The 27,724-nt window shown below is 36.9% G+C and overlaps 6 protein-coding genes across 10 annotated transcripts; 2 read left to right on the forward strand and 4 right to left on the reverse strand.

Moving 5' to 3' along the window:
- The first annotated feature begins 158 nt into the window (after window positions 1-158).
- Window positions 159-1,650, forward strand: Rpn9 (regulatory particle non-ATPase 9). Its single transcript, XM_068300106.1, has 4 exons — window positions 159-359; window positions 436-549; window positions 609-1,139; window positions 1,197-1,650. The coding sequence occupies exons 1-4, from the start codon at window positions 250-252 to the stop codon at window positions 1,588-1,590; spliced, it is 1,149 nt and encodes a 382-aa protein (XP_068156207.1). The 5' UTR covers window positions 159-249; the 3' UTR covers window positions 1,591-1,650.
- LOC137584622 (glutathione-specific gamma-glutamylcyclotransferase 1) lies at window positions 1,647-11,506 on the reverse strand. 5 transcript variants are annotated; one of them, XM_068300109.1, is made up of 4 exons: window positions 11,246-11,506; window positions 3,909-4,506; window positions 3,179-3,214; window positions 1,647-2,499 (listed from the first exon to the last, which is right to left on the reverse strand). In XM_068300109.1, the coding sequence occupies exons 2-4, from the start codon at window positions 4,212-4,214 to the stop codon at window positions 1,984-1,986; spliced, it is 858 nt and encodes a 285-aa protein (XP_068156210.1). In that variant the 5' UTR covers window positions 4,215-4,506; window positions 11,246-11,506; the 3' UTR covers window positions 1,647-1,983. The 5 variants fall into 5 exon arrangements, with proteins under 5 accessions (XP_068156210.1, XP_068156212.1, XP_068156209.1 ...); XM_068300111.1 differs by lacking the exon at window positions 11,246-11,506 and adding an exon at window positions 9,022-9,134; XM_068300108.1 differs by lacking the exon at window positions 11,246-11,506 and adding an exon at window positions 4,626-4,770.
- Window positions 11,507-14,406: 2,900 nt separating this feature from the next.
- Window positions 14,407-21,320, forward strand: nau (nautilus). Its single transcript, XM_068300381.1, has 5 exons — window positions 14,407-15,050; window positions 16,857-16,979; window positions 17,050-17,124; window positions 20,738-20,816; window positions 20,886-21,320. The coding sequence occupies exons 1-5, from the start codon at window positions 14,547-14,549 to the stop codon at window positions 21,119-21,121; spliced, it is 1,017 nt and encodes a 338-aa protein (XP_068156482.1). The 5' UTR covers window positions 14,407-14,546; the 3' UTR covers window positions 21,122-21,320.
- On the reverse strand, window positions 21,259-22,416 carry LOC137584817 (alpha-tocopherol transfer protein-like). The gene is made up of 3 exons (XM_068300382.1): window positions 22,099-22,416; window positions 21,662-22,034; window positions 21,259-21,590 (listed from the first exon to the last, which is right to left on the reverse strand). Exons 1-3 carry the CDS (start codon window positions 22,401-22,403, stop codon window positions 21,330-21,332), a joined length of 939 nt encoding a protein of 312 aa, XP_068156483.1. The 5' UTR covers window positions 22,404-22,416; the 3' UTR covers window positions 21,259-21,329.
- A 313-nt stretch (window positions 22,417-22,729) lies between these two features.
- Window positions 22,730-23,767, reverse strand: LOC137585623 (alpha-tocopherol transfer protein-like). Its single transcript, XM_068301455.1, has 3 exons — window positions 23,475-23,767; window positions 23,041-23,413; window positions 22,730-22,984 (listed from the first exon to the last, which is right to left on the reverse strand). Exons 1-3 carry the CDS (start codon window positions 23,765-23,767, stop codon window positions 22,730-22,732), a joined length of 921 nt encoding a protein of 306 aa, XP_068157556.1.
- Window positions 23,768-25,190: 1,423 nt separating this feature from the next.
- LOC137583795 (esterase B1-like) lies at window positions 25,191-27,155 on the reverse strand. The gene is made up of 5 exons (XM_068298929.1): window positions 27,112-27,155; window positions 26,741-27,053; window positions 25,966-26,680; window positions 25,737-25,906; window positions 25,191-25,673 (listed from the first exon to the last, which is right to left on the reverse strand). Exons 1-5 carry the CDS (start codon window positions 27,153-27,155, stop codon window positions 25,191-25,193), a joined length of 1,725 nt encoding a protein of 574 aa, XP_068155030.1.
- Window positions 27,156-27,724: the final 569 nt, after the last annotated feature.

The raw sequence follows: 27,724 nt of genomic DNA on the forward strand, positions 1-27,724 counted from the left end.
CTTTATTTTATCGATATAAATATATCGATATATCGTTGTTATACCGATTTGTCATCACTAGTCGGCCATTGTGTATGTATCTAATCATAGAGGGCGCCACTTTTTATTTTTGTCGATATATCTATCGATATATCGTTGTTATACCGATTTGCCATCACTAGTCGGCTATTGTGATTTGCAGTTTTTGCAGCTGAGAAATTTTATTATTATCACAAAAAATTCAAAATAAGAATATAGCAGTTATTTATAATGTCCAACACACAGACATCCGTTGCCGCCTACCTGGCAGCACAGAAGAAAACCACAAATAAAGCCGTAGCAGCAGAGTGGACCGTCATCGAGGAATTGTACAATGAAAAGTAAAGAGAAGGACCACGCAGATAGTTTTTGTTTTCAGTTATTATACCCTTGCTACCAATTTAATATTCTTTGCAGATTGTGGAATGAGTTGACCATAAAATTGGTAGCCTTTGTCCATCATGAAACACTACAAGATGAGACGACCCTGCTGGAACTTTACCAGAATTTCTTGTCCATCTTCGAAACAAAGTGAGTAAAACCGACATCATAATGATGCTCCACGATTTACAGAGTTCCTTAATTCGCAGAATTAATCCATATGGCCTAATTCAAATCCTGGAAGTGGTTGTAGACAACATTAGCGATAAGAAAGAGGCCATTGATTTCCTGGAGAAAATGAAAGAAAAAGTCAAAATCTGTGATGAGGCTGTCTGGTATCTCCAAGTTATGCAGGGTAATCTCTACCTCAGCAATCTAAATGATTTGACCCAAACCAAGCTGATCATTGAGGAACTGCGCGATGTGCTCGAAGAAGCTGGCAATGTGACCCCAGTACATGGCAAATATTACATGTTGGCCTCGCAATACTATCGCCGAGTGGGCAAACACAGTGACTACTATCGTTGCGGTCTGCAATTCTTGGGTTGCTCTCTGGACGACTACCCGAAAGATGAATGGGCACAGCAGGCATTCTTCTTGGGCTTAGCCGCCCTGCTCGGTGAAGGAGTCTATAACATTGGTGAATTGCTGGCACATCCCATATTGAAGTCACTCAATGGCACAGAAAATGAATGGCTTATAGAGCTGCTGAAGGCCTTCAATACCGGCAATATTAACAAGTAAATCCGATTCATTGACTATCAAGCTTTATAGTAATGTCTTTTTTGTTTTCACAGATTCAACGAAATGAAGAGCATTTGGTCTAAAATACCCGATCTGGCTGCCCAAGAAGTGAAATTGCGTCAGAAAATCTCTCTACTCTGCCTAATGGAGATGACATTCAAACGTTCCGCTGTGGAGCGTGCCATTCCCTTTGTAGATATTGCCAATGAAACCAAACTGCCCGCCAAGGAAGTCGAATTGCTTATAATGAAGGCCCTAGCGCTGGATTTAGTACGCGGCGAAATCGATCAGGTAGCCGGTGTGGTCAATATGTCCTGGGTTCAGCCACGTGTATTGAATCGCAACCAAATCGCTGGCATGGCTAGCACATTGGACACATGGATGGGTGCCATCACCAATATGGAAAAGTTAATGGAGAATCGTGCTGCTGAAATTCTCACCAATTAGTTTTTAATCCAGCTTCGGTTTCTTTTGTATTAAACAAACAAGTGAAAAAATGTAACTTCATTTCGATTTTAGTTTTTATTTTTCATTCATTTTCCATTAATGGAAGTTTTCTCATCTCAAAAAATCTAGAATCTAACTTAGATCTAAATGACTTATTGAACTAAATCAGATCACTTATCGGAGGATATTTTTATGGCCTAAAGAGAAAGAGTTATTTACAATTTAGAGAATACATTCAATTTTTTCTTTGTGGTTAGACTCTGTGCGTTAGTTTGCTTAAAAATGTGTGGCTTGAAGGGAGTTTCATGAATTTTGGAATTTTGTTGTAGCAATAAACGCCCTTTGTATATCACTTTTTGGCCACGCCCACACTGACTGTGAGATCCTTGATGATCAAATATTCAGGCAACGCAATTTGGTCTCAGGTATGCGGGATGTGAATTCAAACGATGGCGGACGACGTATATCCTCATGAGAGTCACGCCGTATACGTTCTGGATTCCTGCCCATTACAGAGCTAAGAGGTATTTCCCTGCGATAAATCTCTTCGAGCACCAGTCGTTCCAGCTCGAATAGATGATCGTCCCGCACGCCGGGTATTTCTTCGTGCATAAATTGGGCCAGTCTCAGCAGATATTCGGCATTGTGTCCGCTCGGTCCACGGCATTCGACAATCTGTTGGGCTATGTGCTCCAATGTGCCATCGCCCAGCCAGTGGATATTCTCGGGTGTGGCCACATAGACCAGCACTTCGACAGCCTCGCCACTGAACGGTGTATCGTGGGAGGCAACGCGGGGAAAGAATTTCGTATCGAGCGTGGCATAGCCACCCAAAGTGCATTCACGCTGCTTCAGGTATTCCAGAGCTGTGTTTCCTGTTATTCTGTATGCGCAGCCCCATGTAATGCCCTAAAAATACAAAAAAAAACAAAAAGGATTTAATTATATTTTTATAAAAATAATTCAAAGAGAAGTACAAATATTTCGGCGCGCACGATCATTTGAACAACTGCCACCCACGATAATTTGTTCTTATCGCTTATAATTCTCAAGTTCTTATTCGGCCATGCGGTTGTTTAAATAGCTACATCAAATGTGGCTAACAAGCTGTTTTGAGTTTTTCATGCTTGTCTCTCGGGGTAACAAGACGAGTTCCTGGTAACTCTTTATAAATTATACACCCTGGGTAAAGTCCCCGGGCCCATGATAGAAAGTATCAAGGCGTAAAAAGTATATATGGAGAGGGATATTATTTCTCTTTGTATGTATTCGCCTATATTCCGCGGAAATTCGCCTTGCGTTGTGACGAAGAAGGATCGAAGTCCGCAAGGATTTTTCTCCCGAGTCCTTTGCGTTTGGTTGTCTGCGGAAATGTGCCAAATATATCAGATATGGACGAGTTGACAATCAATCACACCAAATGCCACGTGTATTCGGTGTTTGTTTGTCTACACGGAATGGGGCTTACGTTGAGAAATTTGAAACGGCGACAAAACAACTTTTTTGTTGCCCCTCCCTCCACTATCTATATATGTACATATATCTCCCCTCTGTCTATATCTTATACTATTTTTTCTTTCATTCTTACCTCTTTGTCCTCCACCAGCGTTGCAACACGTCCAGGCTGTAGATTGAAAAAAAAACAAAGTGAAATGCAAAATTATTGTATATTCATACTTATAAACCGAGTGACGATTAAATTTATGGCACACAAAGGGAAAAACGTAAACAATAAGGCCGCGCAATGTGAATGGGATATGACCAAGACGAACCTTGGCTTATTTTCTTTCTTTCATTTGTTATAATACTTGAATAAAGAATAAGTACATATGTATATTCCATCCTACACACTCTATATATCTGCGATTTATGGAAAGCAAAATTAATTGATTTGATAATAGAAATGTTGCTTAGAAAACTTATCAACATTTTTCTTTTTTTTTTTTTTGGGCGTGATGTTTTAATGCTAATTAAAAAGTAATCTGTATCTTAATTGAATTAATCGTCAGACATGATGTGTATTATATGGATTTTGTATAACTCTCCCAGAGGCATTTTGTGTTGTTTGTTATTTTAGCTGAATGCTCTCAACATCAGCTGATAACACACGACAAATAGATAATGCGAAGCGAGCGACCGGACTTGCCGGGGCGTTAGACAGCAACAAACAACAACAGCAGCGAAAAAAAGCGAAAGAGAAGAAAACGTTAAGTACATAATGGCCCTAATGAAATACTACTTCATGGTAGATTATTTGAAATGCTGGCACCCAAGTTGAATAATAATAAAAATAAGTAGTTTGCTAGTTAATTAATTACCTTCTCTTCGGTGCCGCGATGCGTTACATTGCCTTGCCAGAAGCGCCGGACATAACCTCGTATATAACCGGTTATGCATTTGGTGTAGGTGAAGCCAGGATGCCAGCAAAGTGAACCATAGCCAAAGACCCAGCAGGCAGGATCATTTTCGGCATTTATATTGTTATTATTATTGTTGTTGGGTTGATTCTCCTGCCCATCCTCTCCGCGGAGATTGCCGTTGGTGAAAAGGTCCTTAAAATGAGCTGGCACTGCAGGCAGCTGCTGCTGTTGCTGCTGCGGCTGTCGTCCACTAAAATGAGCCATGATCCTTGTCCAAAGTTAATTTGATTGCACAATATCCGAAAGATTCAATTTTGTAGCTCCAAATGTTAATTGCTAGTAAGAACTTTTTGTCTTGAATGTGCCGTGTGTTAATATATGTGTAGCCGTGTCCTTAAATCCTCATGTGGACATACTGCTGCTGGTGGAGGGCCTTCTGGGCATACAGGTGGTAGGCGGGGGCGCTTGGGTTTTAAGGCTCTTCTCTCACATTTTTTGTCGAGCTTCGGCTCGACCTATCAGCTGGGCTATGTGGCGGGTGTTGTTGTTGTTGTTCCTGTGACAACAAAGGGCAAAGTGTGTGTTTTTTATATGTTTATTAATATTAACATTTTGTTCCCCCCTTAAAATATAAAACAAACTAAACTAAACTAAACCACTTTCCCCCATGCTTACTTGTTCAAGAATTGTGTGCGCTTATTTGCTTATTTTCGTTTTATTATATTTTATTTTTTTTGTTGTATTATAATGGCTAAATTGTTTAATTACTTTGTTATTTGCGAAACGTCTGCGACTAAATAGTTCCGCAAGCAGCTGGGAACTAAAACCGAATCAAGTGAAAACCGAAAACATTTTTCAGAGAGCAGCGAAAAATACGAAAAAATAAAAAAAAAATAATAATAAATATTTATGACGCTCTGTCTAGAGCGACGCAAGACTTATCTATAGAGAGGCTATGAATATTGTGTATTTAAATTGTTATTGTTGTTCTTTTTTCTCTGTCGCTCATTAGCACACTCTCTCTTTCTCTTGGTCACTCTTCACTTCTTTCTCTCCCTCTATCTCTCTCTTTCTGTCGGTGTGTTTCTTGTTTTGATAGTGGGGGCAAGTAAAGCAAGTTCTTCAATTTTTTTTTAATACCCTAACCCCAAATGGGGGGTAACAATTTCAATATTTAGATTGACTACATAACTTTTTTAATCATATAAATTCCTAATCTACAAACTAATCGATCTAGTACAAATTTTGGGACTTAAGAATCCTTTGCTTTTGAAAAGGAAAAGTATTTTTAAATGAAAAGTTTTAAAAATCTTTAGTTTTTCTCTTGAAACTATTCAAATTTTCCATAATCAAAGCCTAAACTTTTATTTATTTATATAAATAATGAGAATGCTAGATTTTAATTTTCATATGGTTAATGAGAGATGATAATAAAACAATAAAGATGACGATTTATATATCTAAAGTCCTTTAAATTACTGCAGAATATCTTTAAGTCGCATTTAAATTGACATTTTCTTCTAGTCTTAAGGCTAAAAGTGACTTGCTTCAATAGGTTCCTTCATCCATAAATTAACAAACAATTAAATAAACTTAAAATATTTATATTGCTAATAAACGGTAAATAATAAACGCTCATATAATGACTTGACTCAAAATTTACGCTACGCAAAAAATGTTAAAAAAAAGAAATCAACTCTAGTACCTCTTAAAATACATTAAGGTAATAAATTAACTCAATTAATAAATATAAATAAATTACTTTAAATTAAGATTTGATTAAAAGAATTGATTTTATATGAAGAAAAAACTGCCAAATCATGTAACGCCTATATAAAACCCTCTTGACAAAATCTCATTTGGCAGCCAGACAAAAAAGTATTATATATACACGTTCTATCTGTACAATTCATATGGAAAAACAACTTGAACAATACGTCAAGTACGTGACTGAATGACCACTGACTTTGTGCGGACTTTAGCTACATACAACCGATTCTACGATTAATATACTTTTTGTTTTATAGGTTTTCGAAACGAATCACAAAAAAAATGAACCCTTTAGACCATTTGTCTAGTTGTGGGCCTAGCAACAAGGCTTCGTTTGGTGTGTGTAATACTCTTTACATAGATTAGATTAGCTCTCTAACAAGTTGATTGAACTGTATTTACGATTAATACTTGGCATAGGTCATAAATTTTATGTATTGTCTTTTTTATATCAATTATTAATTGACGCACAATCAGAAACTAAACAAACAATTAACTGACTTACTACCCTTATTTTTGGGATTGAACCTTGACATAGTTAAATGTTAGATTTTGTCATCAGAATCAGTAGAGTTTGTCTAAAACTAGTTACATATTAACCCAATTGTTAGGGCATATCGAAGTCAAATATATAACCATAAGCTCTATATATGTACAATTTGCAGCAGATAAACTATGTCTTTATTTTTAATACATACTCTTACTAGAGTGTCTTGACCTTTATGTGAAGCTTCAAAGTCCCAAAGAGTCTGTTGTGAATAAAGCTTACCAAATTGAATACAAAACTAGTTGTGAAGCCAATTTTGTAGCTTAAAGACCCATAATTTGACCTCTATAATAAAAAACTTTTTGCTCTCTCTATCCTTTGATCTCGCCTTATTTGTCTAGAAACTGATGGGTTTTAGTTTCTTAACCGCAGTCTTTTTAATAATGCGGTGAAATTCGAGATGTTGCAAATTTACTTTCATTATCTATTACCTGGTTACCTATATAGAGTATTAAAAGTACGGCCTTGTCAATGGATTGGGATTTATCTTAATGTAAACATACGCGTGCTGGTGGTGGGGTCCAAGTTTGCTTAGACTCAACTAAACTGCGCCGCTGCCAAAATGTAGAGAGAAAAAAAAACCCAACATATGCCGGGATGTTGTGGGATGTGTGCGAATGGTTGGCTCAATAACTATATATATATATATATATATACTTATATATCGTATGTACATATGTATGAATATTTTTAGCTGTGTATTTAAATATCGCCGCGTTCATGCATATATTTAAACATTTTGCACTCTTTGTTTTGATTGCTTACCCCCAAGCAGCCTACCCCACGTCGATGGAGTGTGTGTGTGTGAAATTTATGTTCCGTCCGTTTCGCTTTTATACGCTCATTCTAAATACCAGAGGTTTGAATTGCTTGTTTGGTTTGTTTTTATTTAAAAATTCATACATATACATTAATAGATTTTTTGTGTGTTTTATTACTTTTGCATAAATATGTATGAATGATGTTTTTTTTTTTGACCTATAAATGTTTGCATGAGGAAAAACAGGCTCATGGAAGCTGATGGAAATTTACCAGCAAGTTCAAAAACCCTCAATGTATATATAGGTATAAATTCTACGCATATCCGCATATCCACACAATGTATGTGTGCGTGTGTGTATGCGTGTGTATACATAGATATTTTGCTTTCCTTTGCTTTGCCTTGTTCTTTTAGTTACGTATACGCCATGTAGTCCGCTTTTATGTGAACAAAAGCAAAATGAAAATTTGCTTGCTTTACGTTATGTTTGTTGTTGTTTTTGGCTTTTTTTTGTATCTACTCGCTACACATTGCTGAATCCTTGATACTGAACTTTTTTCATTGTGAAAGTTTTTTGCCAACAGTTCAAGGTTATAGCCCACTAGAACTAGAGACGAAAGGCATTTCATTTCATTTTGGTTTTTCTTTTTGTTTACAGAGAAACACACAGAGAGAGAGAGAGAGAAAGAGGAGAGGGCATGCAGGTTGAGTGTCTCTTGAGGTTCAGTGGCTGTCAAGAGAGGGAGACAGAAACACAGCGAAAGAGAGAGAGAGGTTAATCAACTGTTTCATTTCGTTGCTTTGCAAATTCTGCGCCCCCCAAAAAACAATTTTTTTTTTGGCTTTCATTTTCCTCACCTGCCCCCCGCACAACCTACCTAGAACCGACTCGCACACTGATATCATGTTCATGTGTAAGTATAGATACATTTGTATCTATACATGTATGTATATAGGTTAGGGCAAAAATTCCTCAATTATAAACAAGAGCACGAACCTCAGACATGATGTTGATGCCATTTTGGGCTTAATTTATCATACCCTTACATGGTGAAGGGGGCACACAAGAGAATGCATTTACAATGACGCCTGATCAACAGATATGTATGTATGTATATTAAAATCGCAGAAAAACAACTGTAGGCAGATGCAGACATTTACGATCCCATAAAAAATATAAATACATTCTTCAGCATCAACAGTCGCCTCGATCTAGCCATAATCAGAGGGCCTCTTACTGATATGAGAAGTATTTATATAAGACTAAGACTAAGGGGATTCACCCTGGACATTTATAAGGCTTCAGTGGCTAAATTAACAGATTAATCAAGAGTAAGCCCTTTTGATAAGGCTTCAATAAGTAAATGAAACCTTGATACCCACGTCTTCAGAATATTTTGTATTATCTTTGGAATTTTATCTTGGCCGTAAACGATCTGCTAGTGTATATAAACTTCGTTGCGTCAATATTGAAGATATCCGGTCGAGGGCTCTTTTGTCCACTTTCATTTCATATAATGCCTGCTAGTTAATTTACTACAATTTAATCGAAACGAAGATTGACAGCATCTTTTTTAAGTGAACACTTATTCGCATTTCTCCCACTATATATATTACTCGATGACCTCGTCATGATATCAGATGACTGTACTTTAGTTCTTAACAATTCGATTTTATAATATAATATATTTTTCGGCATTTCATTATTTAATAATGCCACTTGAAGAAATTAAATAAATTAAACTTTTGCTTTCGATTTGCACCTCTCAATTAAATCAATTAAAAATATATTTTATTTTATTATGCCAGGACTAAAGAAATGTTGACTTTCAATATTTAATTGGCTCTTTTAGTGTAATCAAGATTTTGGGCGATAGACCACACACACACACACACACACACCATTGGTTTTGGCCGACAAAAGTTAAGTGTGTGATTTATGGTCGCGCGCGTTAAAACTGGAGTGATAAGAGCCTCCACACATATGTACGTACACAAGTTCATTATGAAACCTGAACGAGGCCTGTACGGGGGTCTTTCGTATTGCCAATGTGCCTGGGTTTTAGTGTCTATGTCTGCGAGTTGCTAAAAGGTGATAAACGTTGAGGGCCAGATAAAAAACTGATCGGCCAGACAAAGCCTTAGACAGGCACAAATGTAAACAGCAACTTTGTATGTATATTTGTTTATTAGCACATTTGGCCTAGATTTCTATACCCTAATGACGCAAGTCTATTTACTTTTGATGAGTGAAGTTATCTATATCAATGGGATAAATAAATTAAATCTATTTTAAAGGATATTTCTTAAATCTCTGCAAATTACCTTAGAGTTGGATCAAGGTGAATATTTGCTTGTAGTTTCTCATAGAGTAATAATAAGTCGTCAACATTTTTACTTGTGTTTCAAATTGTATTTCTTTTCTATTTTGTTATGGTTTATTTTTTTGTTTTTGGGGATATATATTTTAGTATTTTGGTTCCTTTTATTTTAATTCAGGCCAAAATGCTCTTTAGACACGTGTTGCTCTCTCCGCTCCTATTATAAATTTAGCTCTCACTATTTTTGAGGCATTAATCAATTTATAGTCATTTAAATTTGATGAAATTAAAGTGCCAAACATTGGGCAACTTGAAAAAACGAGTTTCCAAATTAATTGAAGGTATTTCATATATGTTGAATTTAATGCAAGTTTCAAAAACTAGAAGTTAAATACAGATATATACGTATTATTAAGACTTTTGTTAATGAGAGGAGCTTAGTTTAAATTGCAACAATTTATTTGGCTCACCCTGAAATGTATTTATAATTGTATATTAAATGGGTTAAATACAAAAAATATGTCGCCATAAACTACAACAAAACAACAACAACAAAATTTGCATTTTGTGTAATGAAAGTAAATATTTATTTATATATATGTATGTACATATGTATATTTAGTGTTTAACTACGTGTAATTGTGTATAAGTATCTATCAGACACGTTTTGCTGTAGTCGGGGGAACAGCTGATAAGATTCGTTTGTTATTCGTCTGAGAATTAATAATAATAATTACAATAATTTATAACACTTGTCAATCAGATTTTTGCATTTTGCAATAACCCTGAAATCTGAACCGTGAATTGAGCAAAATATAAGATAATAAAAGGGGAAGCTAACTAAATTCCAAACACGTAATGAAAAGGAAATGTTACTAGAAGTGTTAGCTTAAGAATTCATAAAATCGTGTAATAAATAATTATAATAACAACGTTGTAAACATTTTTGAAATATATAATTACGCAGTATGTCAAAATAATTGATGTGCTTAACAAATCCATAAAAAACAAATCAAGAAAACTAAATTATTTCAACTTGTTAATAACACACAAATCATCTATGATAACATTTTTTAACAGTTTTGACATTATTTTAAACTTGTGGCGCCTAAAATCCAGAATTTAAGAAAACATGTAGTTTAATTTAAATAAAATCTGGTCTCAAATGATATTTTTTATTGGTTATCTACTGATGTTAGTAGCTTTGTAATAACAAGTCTTTAAAGAGCAATAACCTCGCTTGACCTTCCTAGAACTCAGCCCTTTCCTTTGAGATTAAGATGAACAGTTCATTAAAGTGTATGGCTACTGTATGTACTCATTTTCAGGGCCCCGCGAATTGCAATAATATATATTTCTATAAATGTGCATTGTTTCATCGACTTCCATATAAAAATAACTACATAACAATTTAAAAATAAAAATAGCTAAAATCGCTTTAAAACCGTTTTGATGAACTCAACGAGGAGAGCATTAATACAGGCATAAAACTCTACGCATTTGAGGGTAGGAGAGAGAGAGAGAGAGTGGGAAAGCCTCGATAACAGGTGTGAGAGATTGTGCGCGGTAGCAAAAAATAATAAAAAACAGTGGAAGAAGCAGAAGCACGCCAAACACTGATAACGTTCAAGAGTCAGATGTAAAACAAAAACAAAGTAAATGCATTATTACACACACAAACATGCATGTAAGTGAACGTGTAAGTCTGTATGTATGTATGCACGTGTTGACACTGAAGATAGTGTCTCTCACTATAGAGAGTGGGAGAGAGAGGCCCATAAGGCAAGAGAGTGATTGTAAACTTTTGGCACACTGACACACATAAAAACACTATGTTTATCCCCTTTTCCCCACCCCCGATCCCTTTTTTTTAGAGCATCATGTTTTTGATGTTTACCTCAGCATTTGTTTTGACTTTGAGTTGTCGTTTATCCAATTGAGCTTATCAATTTCCGCATAAACTTTGGTCTGCACTTTTTAAATGGTATATTTTTATCAACTTTTCTATAATCCAGTTATTTGAGTTTACAGCAACATTTTCCAGTTGCCGCCAGTCGGAATTGCACTTAAACAAAGAAGGCGAAGGCGAAATAACGCACAATTATCTCACTATCTCTTTTTAACAAAACGCGCGAGCTCGTCACTCAACCGCCTCGTTGGACGGCTACGATGTAACTGTGTGCTCATTGCTGTGTTTCCACACTCAAATCTTATATTGCCACGCAATGGAGGGAGAACTCCCCAATCCCCCACCTCCCCCATCGACAACGCTACTCCAATTCGACGTCGAACAAAACAAAACTTCCCTTTGGCATTGTTTTTATACCCTATAACCTAAGGAGTATAAGGGTATATAAGTGGCCCTTTAAATATCTGTGACAAACATCTGTAAATTTAATAAAACTAAATAGGTAGAACCCACAATAAATTAGATTAGGTGCAGCCGGTGGATATCCAATTGGAGTCCCACATAGCCCTAATGAGGTCCTTAGTGTTGCCGGACTTGTGGAATACCTAGCGGGGGTACTGGGTATTTGAAGGTCGACCCACCATTTGAAAGTATGACATTTTTGTGTATTATTGCTGAGTTTGTGAAAAGTATATTTACCATTTTTTAATTTTTTAGTTTACTACGTTTTAAAATTATATATTGAAAAAGCCATGTGGAGTAAATGAGGCCATTATATTTTGGTAAGAAAGCTTCAAGGATTAGATGCTGCCACTCTCTCCCTCTCTCTCTCTCTCTCTCTCTCTCTCTCTGATTCTCTTTGTGCTACTCATAATCATTTCTCTCTGACCTTCTATTGCATATTCTCTTTGGCTGATGTAATTTCTACGCTTTGTTGCCGCATGTTGCACATTTTTATGAATGAAAGGCACAAGCATAGCAACAACAAGAACAACAGGTGAAAACAGCTGCAAAAGAAAGCAAACAAGTTGCAGACACTTACACAAAAACAAACTCAATAAGACACTTTCAACCTAACGGTTTATATGCATGTATGTACAACATACATATGTACATGCACAGTAATTGTTTTAATTGCAAAATCATGTGTATGCGTGTGGAAGTGGCCCATGTCGAGGTTGGCCCAACCTTAACTGATAAGCATCATCAAAAAAAAAAAAAAGTGTTTAACTGATTTTGATGCTAGCACACACCCACAGGAAATTTCGTCATCCCCCTTTTTTTGGCAATAGATAAAGAAATCAGCAATAATAAAAGGGAATAATTTTCTACAACATATTTTATTACGTTTGTAACAAAAAGTTGGTCATTTGAATTAGTTAACATTATTTTAACCCTCTCGTTAATTAACTTCTTTCAAAACTGTTAATTTCAAATAACTACATAGCTGCTAGAGAGCGCCATTCTTTGCACACTGGCGCCACCTGCACATATCAATACCCAAAACAGAGCGACCCACTCGTTTTAATTTTCCACTTTGTGGCGCGGAATTCAAACGTATGACATCATAGTCCAAACCAGCACAAGGAGAAATCGCAGGAGCAGAACATAGAGAATATTTAAAATAAAATCTTACAGATGAGCCATTCCTCAGCTATATAAGCAAAAATAATGCAATGTTTAAGTAATATTTCTGTAATTCCATTATCAAACAGTTTAATACAAGATAATAATGGTAATTGTATCTACAGAAAATTATTTAAATTCATAAAGTAATATTCCGTTTTCCTGCATAGAGCCCATAGACGAATCTGAAGTTGCCCGGCCAGAAACTATTTGTTAGTCATTCGAATGCGAACAAATTCACGTTCAACCGAGATTGGGAAGACAACAGCGAATGTTTCTATGACCAATTTCCGAGTCTGATTCTTACATCAACACTTTCCCATGGGCTGTCCATTCTTTTTATTGACTCCCATGGAAACGAACGTTCTGCCCATCATTATAGCTTCGCAATTGACAATGAAAGTGAACACTACAAGTTAAACAATTTGAGCAGTCACTCTTGAAATGCTGGCGATGGATTAAGATCCAGTTACGGGCAGCTGTTCTCTATATACGATAGGACTAAGGACAATGCGGGACTTGCTGGTTAAATACTTACCAAAATATGTAAGTCTAATAAGCTAGCAATCCAAATTCAGAATGTGTCATCTGGAATTCTGCAGTTTTTGCTGTATTCAAATAGTATTCATGATGATTAAACCAAAATATTGAATAATTGTCACTCTTGCTATCGCTTTCTCAAAATGTTGTACAATATAAAATCAAATCATATCAAAACAAAGCATTTATCAACGACAAATGGTGGAAAAAAAAACCGCAAGAGCTAAGACAAAAGATTTACAATATCATTCGAGAAGATTTAAAGGTGATTTCCAAAGATATATATTTTGTTTGAGTGGTGATAAATAAACAAATTTTAATTGTGTGTGTGTGTGTTTGAGGGGGATACGAATACCTATTTTTATTTTTTTTGCTTCTTTTTGTGTGTGTGTGTGGGTATTATTTGAATTTTCCCTATTTTCATTTTCAGCTCAATTTGTTTTTCTTTGAGGGGGAGGAGAGGGCTGGAAAAACACGGCAATTTTTTTTTTCTATTGGGGCGGGCGATTTTGGTGGATAGTCTCCATTTAAAATGTCACATTAACGAAATTGTTTTTCCAAGACAAATTTATGTTTTGCTCGCATCGTCAGGCCAGGTATATTTTTTCTTTGTTTAAATTTATTTGATTTCCTTCTAATAAATAAACGAGCTAAGCCTTTCACAAACAGCTTTTCATTGAGCAGAAAATCCTCCATTTACTTTCTTCCCTCCTCACTGTTCTCTCCCTCTCTATCGCTCGGTAGTTCTCATTTTCTCTAAGTTAGTGGGTGTGGCTTGATGGCACTCAATGGTTTTGTATTAGCGTCCTTCCGTTTTAGAAGACCAAATGGCGTTCGGCTTTAAAAATAGAAACCACTCGAGAGCAGAATCATCCCAAACAGCCACTCAAAATGCAGAGATCGGTGAACACATCTGGGGATCTGCTCAATACAAGAAAAAGAACAAACTAAAGCAATTTTGTCAACCAAATGTGTTGCGTTTGTCGCAGACGTCGGTTGTCATTTTTTTCGTTGTCTCTCCGGTCTCTGTTTCTGTCTCTGTCTCCGTCTCCATCTCCGTCAACGTCACTCGTGCCAAATCAAGTGAAGTGCAGTGTAAAGTGTCTTTGGAGTGAAGTGCATCATGACCAAATATAATAATGCAAATGAAATGCCCACTGATAATGGCAACATTAAACAGGAATACAATCATTATCCAGCCTATGATTATAATAATCACAACATGTTGAACACATCACATCATCACGTCCATCCACATTTACAACCACACTCCCATACGAATGCCAATCAAACGTTGCAACATTTCTTCAGTCGGTTCAATGCCGTCGGCAATTCTGGTGGCGATCTCAGTAGCCCAACCACCGCCTCCGCGTGCAACTATAATCACCAATCATTGGACTCGGATAATCAAGCAAAGGAACTCTCTTCGCCCATCTATACCACCGACTATGACGATGAGAACAGTAGTCTCAGCTCGGAGGAGCATGTCCTTGCCCCTTTGGTTTGTGCCTCGGCCCAATCATCCCGTCCCTGCCTAACGTGGGCCTGCAAGGCTTGCAAAAAGAAAAGCGTAACCGTCGATCGACGCAAAGCGGCCACCATGCGAGAGCGTAGAAGACTGCGAAAGGTGAGAATCAAGTTAGTCTTATGGACCCATTACTTCTTATTGTAGACTGAGGTTAGGAAGACTTTTAGTTACTTTGGATATTTAAAGAAATGGGGATTTTTTGCATTACGGGCTATGATTTGGCCAATATAATTCTGTTATCCTATACTAATTACGTAGAAAATTTGCCTTGATAACTCTCTATTAATCGAAATCAGATTTAGACTTTCTATATAGCATGTATTGCAATTATAAAATACTAAATTCTTGAGTTTAAAAGTTCGTTGATCGATTTTCGTTTCAAGTCTAAGCCATTATTAGTCATATTTCTACTACTAGTAGTATTTTACTAGCCTAAATGGACACGAGGCTTGATCAGTTTTATTTTAAATTTTATAGAGTAGATATTATACATAATTTTTATTTGACACTCAAACATTAATCACATTTCACAAATTTTTGGTTTGACAGTCATATTTGCTTATTTCACCATCTGATTAAATTAATATCTATTGATCTATTTAATATCTCTAATAAAGTTAATAAACAATTAGATTTGTCTTAAAAAAATAGTCACATATTAAAAGAAATCACTAAACAAAGTTTATGTTTTTGAAGTTTAATTTCCAATATTTTTGTAAATTTCTACTAAAGTAATTTCTTAATTTTTTATTTACATTTTTTAAGTTCTAAGTTTTGGAAGTTTTAGTTTAATCAACATTTACAATTACTTTATTTCCCTTAATAGTATGCAATGCTTTTTGAATATTCTGACAATTGCAAAACAAAATTGATATAAATAAAATAACTGCATGTATTTTATCATTAACAGTATAAATAAATTAAGATACAAAGACAACAAATTCTAGAATAATGGGCAATTAATAACGAATTTTAGATAGGAATGCTAGATTTTTGCGCAATTCATAAAAGTTGAAGTAAAATTTGCACCAAAACATGTTTATTTGAATTATAAAATTAGTAAAAATTATAGATATTTGCCTAAATATTATTTGTTGCCACATATTGTCATATAACTTGTTGTTATTTTAAATGTACATAGTTTTATATCCTAAAATTACCCCTTTAACCTCCCTTTTAGTATTTTAGACTACTTTTCCGAGTATTGGGGGGGCTACAATGTTGCAATATAGAAATGAACACATCGATAGCATAAATGTCATTAGTATTCATTTGGCACTTAATCTTAATTACATGGAAAACAAAAAAGGAGGGCCCTACTTAGGGTGCATAAAAACATACACAGAAAAACCACCCAACAAGCGTATTAAAACCAGACTGAAGGATTTGCCAAGTGCTAAACGACACAAGAACAAGAAACTGCCGCAACATTTATGAGTTGAAATCGTAAAAGTTTTGGATCAACCGAAAGGCCGAGTTGTATGTATTTATAGCTCCACATAGAGCCATTAACTAATAAAACGGCAGATAGGAGATGGGGGAGGAGGTGGGATGCGACTGAGATGGTGTCTGAATCTTCTCGGAGGGGATGGGGGTTGGACGGTTGACAGTGCGACTGACTGACACTTCTTGCCCATCATAAAGAACAGCTAAACCAACATTTTAATTGTTGATATTTTTATGCGCTATTTAATTTAAAATATGTTTTATTAAATAGCCACTTAAATATGAACATGGGCTCACTGGGCGTATGCTTAATATGTATATTGGTTTTTATGACATGCCTAACTAATGGATTTCTATGATTTTCTTTGATGGGGTTTAATTGATTTGGCACTTCTGCTTCAGCTCCTGCTATTAGTGTTATTATTATTATTATTCTGATGCATTTTTATCTCTTTCTAGGTTAACGAGGCATTTGAGATTCTAAAGCGACGCACATCCTCCAATCCCAATCAACGTCTACCCAAGGTTGAAATCTTACGCAATGCCATTGAGTACATTGAAAGTTTAGAGGATTTACTTCAGGTATGTTATCAGGACTAATCGGTTGTCAGTTCTATATAGTTAAATAATGCATTCTAATGCTTTCAAATAGGAATCCACGCCCACACGAGATGGCGACAATCTGGCGCCCAATTTAAGCGGCAAAGTCTGCCAGTCCGATTATCTGGTAAGTTTTTTGGTTTTCTCTATCTGAATGCCAATTAATATTAGTGTGCGTCGCATAGGACAGGAAAATGGGAAAATGTTCCGCAATTATTTTCTCGTAAAAACCTCATGCATGAAAAACGTTTTCGTACATTTTTCTTTCTTTCGCCGACACATGCACATTCATCAAAAATCTCTGTCTCAGGGTCTCAGGCAGCGCGACATGAAAATAGAAATACTACGTATACGTAACCGACCAAGTTCCCATCCAATTTCCCCTCACATTGATCTCGATCTGTGTTTTCATCTTCTACTTTGTATTTGAATTAACACACGAAAATTTATGCCCCCCGTTGACGGGCAACTTAATAAGCTCCTTGAAGCAAAAAAGAAAACCTACCTCGTCCAGGTTTTCTGCTTAATACCTACTACAAAAAAAAAATTATGAATTATAACCGAAAGGAAAACCAAAAAGAGAGCAGCAAGCATCTGGATCCCTCTTTCCTTTTTTTGAAGCTCAGTTGGGAGGTCGTTGTCGGCCTTTAGTGAAATGTAATAAATAAATTTCTTCCCCCTTTTTAATTTTTCTCCACTTTTTTTTTCTTTCTCTTCATTTCTTTGGTGGGGAAGAAAAACTCTAAACGAAAATCGTGTTGTAAATTAATTATAACAAATTTGTTTTCCCCCTTACAAAAAGGGGAAGAAAATACCAAAATACCGATTCAAAAGGCAAACATCTAACAATCAGAAATGAGATCTGTGAAATCGTGTCATATGGAAAACTTGCGCAAAAGGAGGAGGGGCCGATTGCCTTGATTTCGTTTAATACTATAGTTTTCTATCTGTCAGTTGACAAATTGCACAGGAAAAACATGACAAGGGAAGAAGAAAAGTAAAAAGAAAAAGGTGTTACAAGTCAGCACAAACAAATTGTCAACAATTATGCGAACAACCTCAAAATATTTGCCTTGTCTCCGCAAGAGAGAGAGACTGAGACTGAGACTGAGAAAAGTATGGCCTCTGACTGACTGATTTCCATGCAGTTTGTTTGAGTTTTTCACATGTTTTTAATGTACAAATTTGTTAATTTACCATAAAACTTTTGCATATTTGTACATTGCTAAAGTTGGGGTCCTATGGACAGATATTAATGTGCTCCCATAGTTTGATTAAAAACTGGCACTATGCCAATGCAAACAGAGAGGAGGATGAAATGGCAAAATGGAAGGGATGATGTTGCTTGACTGACAATCTATCTATCCATCTCAAAAAGTTCAAATTCATTCATATGCACTTTAAAATTCATATTTATGTATAAGCAGCCATTTCTTTCTACTTAACATTTGAATGGTTTTTATTTTTTACATTTTTCCTGCTAATTTGCCAATCTAACATTTTTGCACTGGTTTTACCTATAATCAGCCATAAATTACGTACGTACTTAAAGCGAATAGCACCTGGCCAATATTGAAGTGGCCAAAGTGACGTCTATTAAACAATTCCCACAGTCATTATCAGCATTTTCGGGTTTCTATCGAAACCATAACCATCTGCAATCATTAATCCAAATAATGGCCATGACTCAATATACACAAAAGACATTCTTTCTATACAGTGGTCACAGTAGTACAGTGACTCATAATTGGAGAAAGAAGAGGATTTCAATCCAACATCTTTGGCGTTCAGTCATTGTCTATCAAGGGCTATCAATTGTGTGATAAGAAAATGTTGTTTTCAGAACTCAATCATAACAATAAATGTTAGAAGTGTATCTTCAAGTTGTTTTACAATATTTCTTTGCTTAATCTACACAAAGTTGTTTATTATAATTCACAATTATCAGGGATTTCTTAGAGTTCTTGAGCTGTTTACTTGTTGGCAAAAATTGGTTAGATTAATTAAAGGTATAAGTCATTAAAATAGTGTCCATTTTTGAAAGTATATTAAATCATTGATGATTTAGAAATATATATAAAAAGGCGCATATTCTTCAAATGTTATCCTAATATATTCTTGGCTTTCATTAAGGATCAAACGGAATCATCAACTTATTAAAGTTTATTTTATAGAATTTCAGGCAAAGAAATAATAAAAATTTTGACAAAGTTTTGATTATTTGAAAGTAGATTTCGATTTGTACTCAATTTGTTATTCAAAACTGGATCACATCTTTATAAACGAACTTCTTTGTTGAAGTTGGCTAAAGTTTACAAAATAAATGGACATGTTTCTCTGATATTTCTCTCTAAAGTTAGTAATTGTCATAAGGATAAGGAAAATATAACTATGGAATATAAGTTATTTCGGTTGATTTTTGTTATTTTCGAGTAAGTTTCGAAAAGTTTTTAATATCAAGAGTGCAACACAACGTATCGAGATATTTTCAGCGTTTCCAAGGAAATTTATATAAATATATTTATAACCGATTTTAAGAAGGGGATTTCCAAGAAGTTTAGAAAATTTTTCTCAATGCCCCAATGTTTTTCGATTTACAGAGAAACCAAAGAAAAAATCGCATAATGCCGCATATCCGTTACATATCGAACATTTATATAGAGAAGCGCGCCAAAAAGTGGCTTAAAATCTTTACGCAACTCATAAAATGCTACGAATGATAAGTGGCATTTCATTCAGAGATATAAAATGAAATCAAACAAAAATTCCACAAGTAGATATGTAGACACATACATAGCTCTATATGTAGGTGTGTGTGTGTGTGTGTGTGTATAAATATATAAGAATTGTCGCATATCGAGCGCACGCTGTCACTAAACGCTCGGAAAATGATAAATCGCTTTATAAAAGTGCAGTATGAGTGCTTGTGTGCCGGGTTTCCCCTCACCAGACACCCTTGCTCATGCCCCTGCCCCGGTCTCTATATTCTTTTGGTGTTGTTTTCATGTCAAACCGCCTATAAATATAAACGAAAAACCATACACACACAATAGATACACATGTTTCTGTATATATAGACATGTCTGTAAAGTCCCGATCCTTGCAGACGCTGTGTCTGCATCTCTTTCGTCGCCTTTTTAGCAGAGGGAAAGGAGAGGACTCTAGCCAAAGGCAAACACCACCCAGGAGGAGTTGTGCAATTATAATTTGTTTAAGCAAATTTTTCTAATGAAAAATTTCCCTCACCCCTTGGCCCCTACCCCCTTTGGTGCAACAATGAAATCTCCGGGGGGCATCTCTGGCTGACTTGTCGTCTGCGTATGCGTAAATTTAATTTAATTGCTAATAAGAGGCAACCATTCTGCCCCATTCCTCACGGACAATGCAATTCTTGCCCTGGTTCAATGCATTTTAATTGGCTAAATCTCTGGCAACTTTTGACATAAATTTTTTGGCTTAATCTCATCGTTAGACTTGATATTTGATGACACTTAGTGGCCAAACTGACACAAGTAATTTCAATACCCAGCATCTAGGGGGTGGAATGGTGTATTGAAGGCGACATAATGTATGTAACAGAAAGGAGAAAGCTTTTCTGATGGATAAGGATCATAGTAACTTATACATATTAGAAATGCTTAGTTGTTTTACTTGGTGCATGGTATAAAGAAGTCGTTGTGACAACTTTTTTACTTACTTTCTTGATTTTCTTATGCATTTCTATTCCATTTTGCTTTTAGAGTTCTTATGCTGGGGCCTATTTGGAGGATAAGTTGAGTTACTATAACAAACATTTAGAGAAATATGGACAATATTCAGGTAAAAATTTATATATATTTGATTATATTTGAACTAAGTTTCTATTAATTTACCCCATTTTGTATTCAGATGGTGAAAGTAGTGCTAATGGCTCCAGTTTGGATTGCCTTAATCTAATTGTTCAGAGTATTAATAAGAGCTCAGCAATTGCCACACCCTCAGCAACAACAACAACATCCGCCCAGTCTACAAAAACCTCACCAGGATCTGCAATAGCAGCTGGAGGATCAGCAACAACATCATCATCATCATCATCTTTAGGTAGTTCCCTGCATACGAATTTCAAAAGGAAATGTAGTACCTAAGCCCGCAAAGAAACCCACTCAGTCATCACATCGCCTCACATCCCACAGAGTTTAGTTAATTGTAAACGTAAATGATAAGTTTGTCCAAGGATACAACGAGATACAAACATACGCTCCCCAGTGAAATATTGTATAAATATGTAGAACTAAATTATTTTTATGACTTTTAGTAATTAATTTAATAAACAAATGGAAACAACTCTCTCTCTCAGTCTAGTTCCAGCTTACGAAATGATCCAGTCATGCCGCTAAGTTCGCCACTGGACCAGGCATTGGCCAGGCCAACACGTAACTTTTCGTTTGTCCCATATTGGGTATCCTTGGCAAAATAATCCCTGTGTGCCTCCAACTGCTGACGCCAATAGTCCAAGGCTTCGGCCTGATAACCATTCGTGCCACCATATTCAATGGTCATGGCCTCACGCGGCAAATGTTCATATAGATCCTCCGATTTCTTGTGCACCATAAACTAGAGTGAGAGATAAGAATGTGTGAATATTTAGTTAACAATTTGTGTACTCCAATGTCAATGTGCCTCACCTTCCAGGGCAGTTGGGAGGGCAGAAATTTGGTAACAAAATTAAAGACAGCCACACCCTCGCGTCGCATATTAATCATGTGAATCTCAACGAAACGCAGAGGCATACATTGATCCACCAGACTGAAGGTCTTCTTCAGTAGAAATGGATCGTACTGCATCATTTGCTCCATGCTCACATCACGAGCATCGATCACATAAATAAGACCAGCAATTCCAGCATTGTCACATTCCAAAGCCAAAAGTTCCAGGAGTATGAAGAGTAATTTAAATGCCTCACGCGGATTTGATTTCTTTGAATCGATTTGTTTGAATTGTGAAATTATAACTCTTGGTCCATTGGGACCAACTGGACGAGCAGGGATTATGTGTAGACTGAGAGGGAAAACAGAGAAACTTTATAGTAAAAGCACAAGGATATTGTGTCAAGAGTACTTACCCTCTTTGATGTTGGGCTAGCAAAGCGTCATCCACCTGCCGGGAGCCCAAGACCTCGGGAAAGACACCTCGCAGTGAGTAATAGTTATCGAAACGTCGCTTTGTCTCCTCCTGACTGTAACGGCAACGACGCAGGAAGGCCAACAGTAATAGTTCATCGGTGGGAGCTTTCAGATGTGGCGATTTGTTAATCCATGTCTGTAGATTAACTATGAAATTCTCACGCTCCGTTTCCTGTTCATTGCACTCGGCTTTGGCCAAGACCAGAAGCTGAGGACTCAGAGGTCGTAATGTCAACGCCGCCATGCGATAGGTTTAATGTCTGGTAAACGAATGCCGAACGGGTTGACGTATAATTTTGTGGTTAGTTCGCCGATGCAGTCCAACGATATCTTATCGGCAAAAGCGTCGACGCCTTGTAAATATAAGCAAAAGAATACCCCCCTTTATACATATAGTTAGTTATACATACATATGTAGATACCAATAGACGAATTAGACGATAAGTGACATTATCTTTAATTGATCGACTACAGCAGAGCTTAGAATTATTATCAGAGATATATATGTAGGTGTATAAGTAGGTATGTATGTATGTGTATATATTATGTCTGTATGTATGTATGTCAGTGTCAATCCCAGTTTAGCTTACGAAACGAACCACTGGCACCAAATTCCGCCTCATATGTGGCAATTTCACCATGACGTAGTTCCTCAATTGTCCCATAACGACAATCCTGCTCAAAATATCCACGATAACTATTCAACAGATCCTCCATATAGGCAATACACTCGGCCATGTGTCCATTGGTGCCACCATATTCCTCGGGCAGACATTCCTTGCCAATATGCTCGAACAACTCTTCACTAGACTTTAAAACGCGTATCTACAGAGTAAGCTGATAAGTAAATAATTCCGAGAGAAGATTAACTTTGCACCCACCGGATAGTTAACTTGCATACTAAGGACATTATACAAGAACATAATCGTACTCTGTATATCCTTGGGCATATTGATAATATACATTTCCTTAATTTTCAAAGGACTACAATGGTAGAGCCAATTCCACCATTTGCGAAAGAAAACTTTGTCGAAACGTCTCATCTTATCCGAACTGACTCCCTCGAGATCAATTATTTCGCAAATGCCCGCCACAGATGCATAATCATTCTCCAAGGCAACAATTTCCATGGCCATCGATGAGAAATGGTAAATCTCACGCAACATATATAGATTGGGATCGAAATGGCCGAAACGTGCAATAAATAAGGCCGTACGATTATCGCATTTTGGCATATCGGGATAGAGGCACACACTGAAAGAGTCAATTGAAGTTGCATCATCTTTAATTTCCCTTGCCAATAACGACAACTTACCCCAAGCGATTAATGTCCAACAGTCGTTGCGTCACACAGCGATTATTCATAATCTCGGGAAAGAGATTATAATAGGTAAAATAACGATCTATGCGTCGTTTTGTCTCCTCGAGACTGTAGCGACAGCGTCGCAGAAAGGCTATGAGAAAGTCATCATCGGTCCGGGCACGCAAATGCGGCTGTTGACGTATCCAGACCCGTAAGATGATAATATCCTGCTGTATCCTATCGGGAGTTTCGTTTAGCTCCTGCTCGGCAACTTTGGCCAATATTGGTGAGAGCGGACGTCGCATTGTGATGATGGCTAACTAGCATTTGGCTAATTTGCCTATGCTCCGGAGACACTGAAGCCGAATAATCTAATCTTATCTGCCATTGGGAGGGGGTGTTAGGAAAAATAGTTGGGAAAATACGAAAATTGTTCCCTTTTTCCATGTCTGTAGGTATACATACATATATCTACGCGTATTTACAACTTGCCGACAGAGCAGTAGAGCAGCAGTGATGGGGCAATGATAGCGCACATCCGGCGCCGGGTACCCCGTGAGCCACTTAAGTGAAGCACTTCGTCTCCCAGCCCCTCAGTCAGTCAGTCGGATAGTCAGTCCCGTCTCTCCCTTTGAAATGCGATCGGCGTTTTATGCTTGAAATAAATCTGATGCTAAATGGTATCCAGAGTTCTGTTTTCTGTTTTCTGCTTCTGGGACTGAGCATTCAATTTGAGTGCCTGTCACAGGGCATTACATCGACATGTTGAGTAGGAGTAGAAGTAGGTGCTGATGCGTTCCTCCTGCCCATTTGCTATTGCTCAAGTTGACATGGAACACCTACAGATCAGCAAATTGCTGTGACATGACGCTGTCAGCTGCTGACAAGCACGCGACATGGCCAGGAAGCGGATCAGTTTGCCTCTTTGTGACTTCTCCAAATAACTCATAACACATTATGGCCATGGGACTTCAACTGCAATTGGGACAGACTGAGACCCAAGACTGGCACTGGGACATTCATACATACATATGCTTTGATCTTTCTTTTTGGATGATGGGGCTCAACGCGTGTAAATTCCCTAGCTGCAGCATTCTTATTGCTTATGACACCAAACATATCGTTGCCATATTAATAATGAGCCTCATTAACCAAACACACATTTATGTGTATGTATATACATATATTCCACACTCAACTACTCAACACATTGCCATCAAAATCCTCTCCAGATCACTCCCAAAAAGAAAACGAAGAAAGGGTGGAGGTTGTGTGAGGCTGCTGCATGTAATTGACACACTCATTGCTGATAAGTGTATTTTGCTGTAACCACTTGAGAACTGTTTTCTCTTAAAACAAAAGAAGAACCATTGGAAAGCCCCTCCGACATCTTAAATAGCCTATGATGAATGTCTTTTAATGGGAATATTCAAACAAAATGTGAAAATAAAGACGGAATAACATGCCACCAAGGCAGGCTCCTCTACAAACATCTTAATTTTGAATTATTAAAAACATTGGTTTAATTGAGTAGTATGAGAAAAGTAATTTAATATCATTATTATGTAGCCTAGAGAGACTTTTGATCTTCAGTTACTATAAGTACTCATGGATACACATAATCATTTGGGTTTTCGAAATGTTAAATAATTTAACTTTTTACTAATGAAATTTTTATTAATTAAAAAATAAATACAGTCAAACTTTGAGTCTTGCCAAAGGAACAATCTAAAGCTTACCTCCCGATAGTATTAAGTCTTCATTGCCATCGTAAAGACTCTCCCAAATTTTCAAATGTGGCCACTCGGGCATATCTATGAATTTCAGATCATCGCTTATGTTCAGACATTTAAGGACCTTATCTGATTTATTGGCTGGATGCCACGTATCCATTTCAGGAATTCTCTGAGTATTCGGATTACCTGTGGCCGCAAACTGTGTCCAAATGGCAATAGTGCGTTCAATGTTTCGATACTCGCGACTCTCCTTGGGCAGGCGATAGGCATGCATGGAGGCAAACAAGTAGGCCAAATCGTCGGCATGACAGACGCCCTTAACACCGCGACCCAAGCGCTTAATGCGATACGGATAGATCATCTTCTCCGAATCGAAATCATAGCGATAGATATAAAGGGGAGCACTATTCTCATCAGATAGTCGAGCATTGGCCACACGCATCATTGGAAAAACGAAATAGTGCATGGAGCAGAGCTGAAAATGATTTTCGATTTGTTTTTAGATTTTGAAAACATTTGCAGGTTTATTCTTACTCACTTCCATATAGTTATGAGGCGTGGCAAGCTTCTCCGTGCGATATGCATTCCGAATTGTTGTACTCCAATTGGTTATCTGCTGCTCACTAGGTTTTGTGGCCATCAATTCGGCTGGTATAAAGGGAGTGCCAATATCCACATGCTTGACCACCGATGGAAAGAATTTGACCTCTGCAAAGAAAGAGCTCTTAAGTTTTCAACCCTATTAACTCTAATCTCATCTATCTTACCTGGCATAAAGATTAGTCCCTCATATGAAGTATTGCCTGCCATCATGGGAATTGAATTGCCCCAACAGTTTTTCAATAGCTCTATAGGTTGCTTAGGTAACATACAATCAGCAGTCTCGTATGGCTCCAATGATGGGCCAAAAAGAAAATACGTCTTGGCATTACGTTCCTCCACTTTCAAATCATGCTCCGCCACATACATGAGATCTGTAGCCTTGGCCTTGAGCAAATAGTCCAACACATCCTTATCATTGTCTGGTCCCTTGTAGCCCGATGCTTTGGCCAAACGATAAGCTCTGTGAGTGATGTCACCATTAAAGGCCCAAGGAGCCACAGCACAGCCCGATTGCAATATGCCACGATGGAAAAGACCCTTTGCTTGATCCGTTAGCATTAAATAATTGACCGAAGTGCCTCCTGCACTCTCTCCAAATACCGTAATACAATTCGGATCGCCGCCAAAGTGTGAGCAATTCTTTTTAATCCATTTCAAAGCCATTAACTGATCCTTAAGGCCAGCATTGCCGGGCACATTCAACTCGGGGGACTTAAGACTAAGGAAACCCAATGGACCCAAGCGAAATTGAATGGATATGAAAATCACATCTTCCTTGATGAAATAATCGGGTCCATGCCAGGCATGGCTAGCCTCGCCAATTTGGAAACCTCCGCCATGTATCCAAACCATAACAGGACGTGGCTTGGCTGGAGTAACCTGAAACCACCAAAAGTAAACATTAAGAAAATAGTTTTGTAAACTGCAAACTAAACTCACATTATTCGTGTAGACATTCAGATAAAGACAATCCTCAGTTCCCTCTGTGGAATCAAATAGAAAATGCATTTGTGTGGCCTTGTCCTTGATATTTCTACAATCTCGAATCCCCGCCCAGGCTTTAGGCGGTTGAGGAGCACGAAAACGCAGCTCACCCAACGGTGGCTGGGCATATGGAATGCCCTCAAAGCTGTAATATGGCACATCGTAGATGGATATTCTCTTGCTGCCCCTCACTTGTCCATATTCTGTATTGGCAATAATTGTTTCATTCGTTGAACGCCAATAATTATGAAACTTGTGTTCATAGGTTCTGCAAAAATCGTTAAAAAATCAAATCATTTACAAGATATTTCTATTTCAAAACTTACTTATACTGCCAACGCAGACCTTCGGAGATTTTTAACCATAACATTGACATAATGTGTCTTACCGCTTGGGCAATTGTTTGAAAACAGAACTCTTTTAACCCAATCCCACGAGTTTATATGTCAAAATTCTCTTATATTAAAAAACTCGTGTCAGCGTGACCACAAATAAAGTTCAGCTACTCTTTTAGATAATCAAAGCGACTTTGGTTTCTCTGTTGATTAGAACCAATAAGTTTTACGAACTTCGATCTTCGAAGAGAACATTCCGCACTGTTTTTGTTTATTTGAGTAACTAAGTATAAACAAATCTTATTAGCTATAAGCTCTCTGAAATAAACAATATTTCGTTTGCCTCGTTCTCTCTCAAATTCGAACTAACCAGTTTACATTTGCATTGCCATCATGATTATAACTATTATACCCTTAAAAAAAGGTGATTTAGATTTTGGTCGTCACCTTGTCAAAGAGAATATTTAACAAAAATTATTCAGAAATACGTAAAAAATTTTTAATTTTGAGCATTTTTAGGTAAATTGTCAAATTTGGCCACCTTTTTAATTGATATCAAACCCTTTTGTTTGCCTTTTTGTTTGCTCCCATCGAGCAAAGGGTA

The sequence above is a fragment of the Drosophila tropicalis genome, unplaced genomic scaffold (assembly GCF_018151085.1).
Source record: "Drosophila tropicalis isolate 14030-0801.00 unplaced genomic scaffold, ASM1815108v1 contig_878, whole genome shotgun sequence".
Classification (NCBI taxonomy): Eukaryota; Metazoa; Arthropoda; class Insecta; order Diptera; family Drosophilidae; genus Drosophila; species Drosophila tropicalis.

Bases quoted from the DNA above. Each gene is read 5' to 3' on its own strand.
- Rpn9 (XM_068300106.1), top strand. From the start codon at position 250: ATGTCCAACACACAGACATCCGTTGCCGCCTACCTGGCAGCACAGAAG. The intron at 360-435 runs GTAAAGAGAAGG...TATTCTTTGCAG, and splicing joins GAGGAATTGTACAATGAAAA to ATTGTGGAATGAGTTGACCA. The intron at 1,140-1,196 runs GTAAATCCGATT...TTGTTTTCACAG, and splicing joins AATACCGGCAATATTAACAA to ATTCAACGAAATGAAGAGCA.
- LOC137584622 (XM_068300109.1), bottom strand. From the start codon at position 4,214: ATGGCTCATTTTAGTGGACGACAGCCGCAGCAGCAACAGCAGCAGCTG. The intron at 3,215-3,908 runs GTAATTAATTAA...TTCAATCTACAG, and splicing joins ATCGCGGCACCGAAGAGAAG to CCTGGACGTGTTGCAACGCT. The intron at 2,500-3,178 runs GTAAGAATGAAA...TTGTATTTTTAG, and splicing joins CGCTGGTGGAGGACAAAGAG to GGCATTACATGGGGCTGCGC.
- nau (XM_068300381.1), top strand. From the start codon at position 14,547: ATGACCAAATATAATAATGCAAATGAAATGCCCACTGATAATGGCAAC. The intron at 15,051-16,856 runs GTGAGAATCAAG...ATCTCTTTCTAG, and splicing joins AGCGTAGAAGACTGCGAAAG to GTTAACGAGGCATTTGAGAT. The intron at 17,125-20,737 runs GTAAGTTTTTTG...TTTTGCTTTTAG, and splicing joins TCTGCCAGTCCGATTATCTG to AGTTCTTATGCTGGGGCCTA.
- LOC137584817 (XM_068300382.1), bottom strand. From the start codon at position 22,403: ATGGCGGCGTTGACATTACGACCTCTGAGTCCTCAGCTTCTGGTCTTG. The intron at 22,035-22,098 runs GTAAGTACTCTT...TTTCCCTCTCAG, and splicing joins CTAGCCCAACATCAAAGAGG to TCTACACATAATCCCTGCTC. The intron at 21,591-21,661 runs GTGAGGCACATT...CTCTCACTCTAG, and splicing joins CCTCCCAACTGCCCTGGAAG to TTTATGGTGCACAAGAAATC.
- LOC137585623 (XM_068301455.1), bottom strand. From the start codon at position 23,767: ATGCGACGTCCGCTCTCACCAATATTGGCCAAAGTTGCCGAGCAGGAG. The intron at 23,414-23,474 runs GTAAGTTGTCGT...TGACTCTTTCAG, and splicing joins TTGGACATTAATCGCTTGGG to TGTGTGCCTCTATCCCGATA. The intron at 22,985-23,040 runs GTGGGTGCAAAG...CTTACTCTGTAG, and splicing joins GTATGCAAGTTAACTATCCG to ATACGCGTTTTAAAGTCTAG.
- LOC137583795 (XM_068298929.1), bottom strand. From the start codon at position 27,155: ATGTTATGGTTAAAAATCTCCGAAGGTCTGCGTTGGCAGTATAA. The intron at 26,681-26,740 runs GTGAGTTTAGTT...TGGTGGTTTCAG, and splicing joins TGAATGTCTACACGAATAAT to GTTACTCCAGCCAAGCCACG. The intron at 25,907-25,965 runs GTAAGATAGATG...CTTTCTTTGCAG, and splicing joins GGGACTAATCTTTATGCCAG to AGGTCAAATTCTTTCCATCG.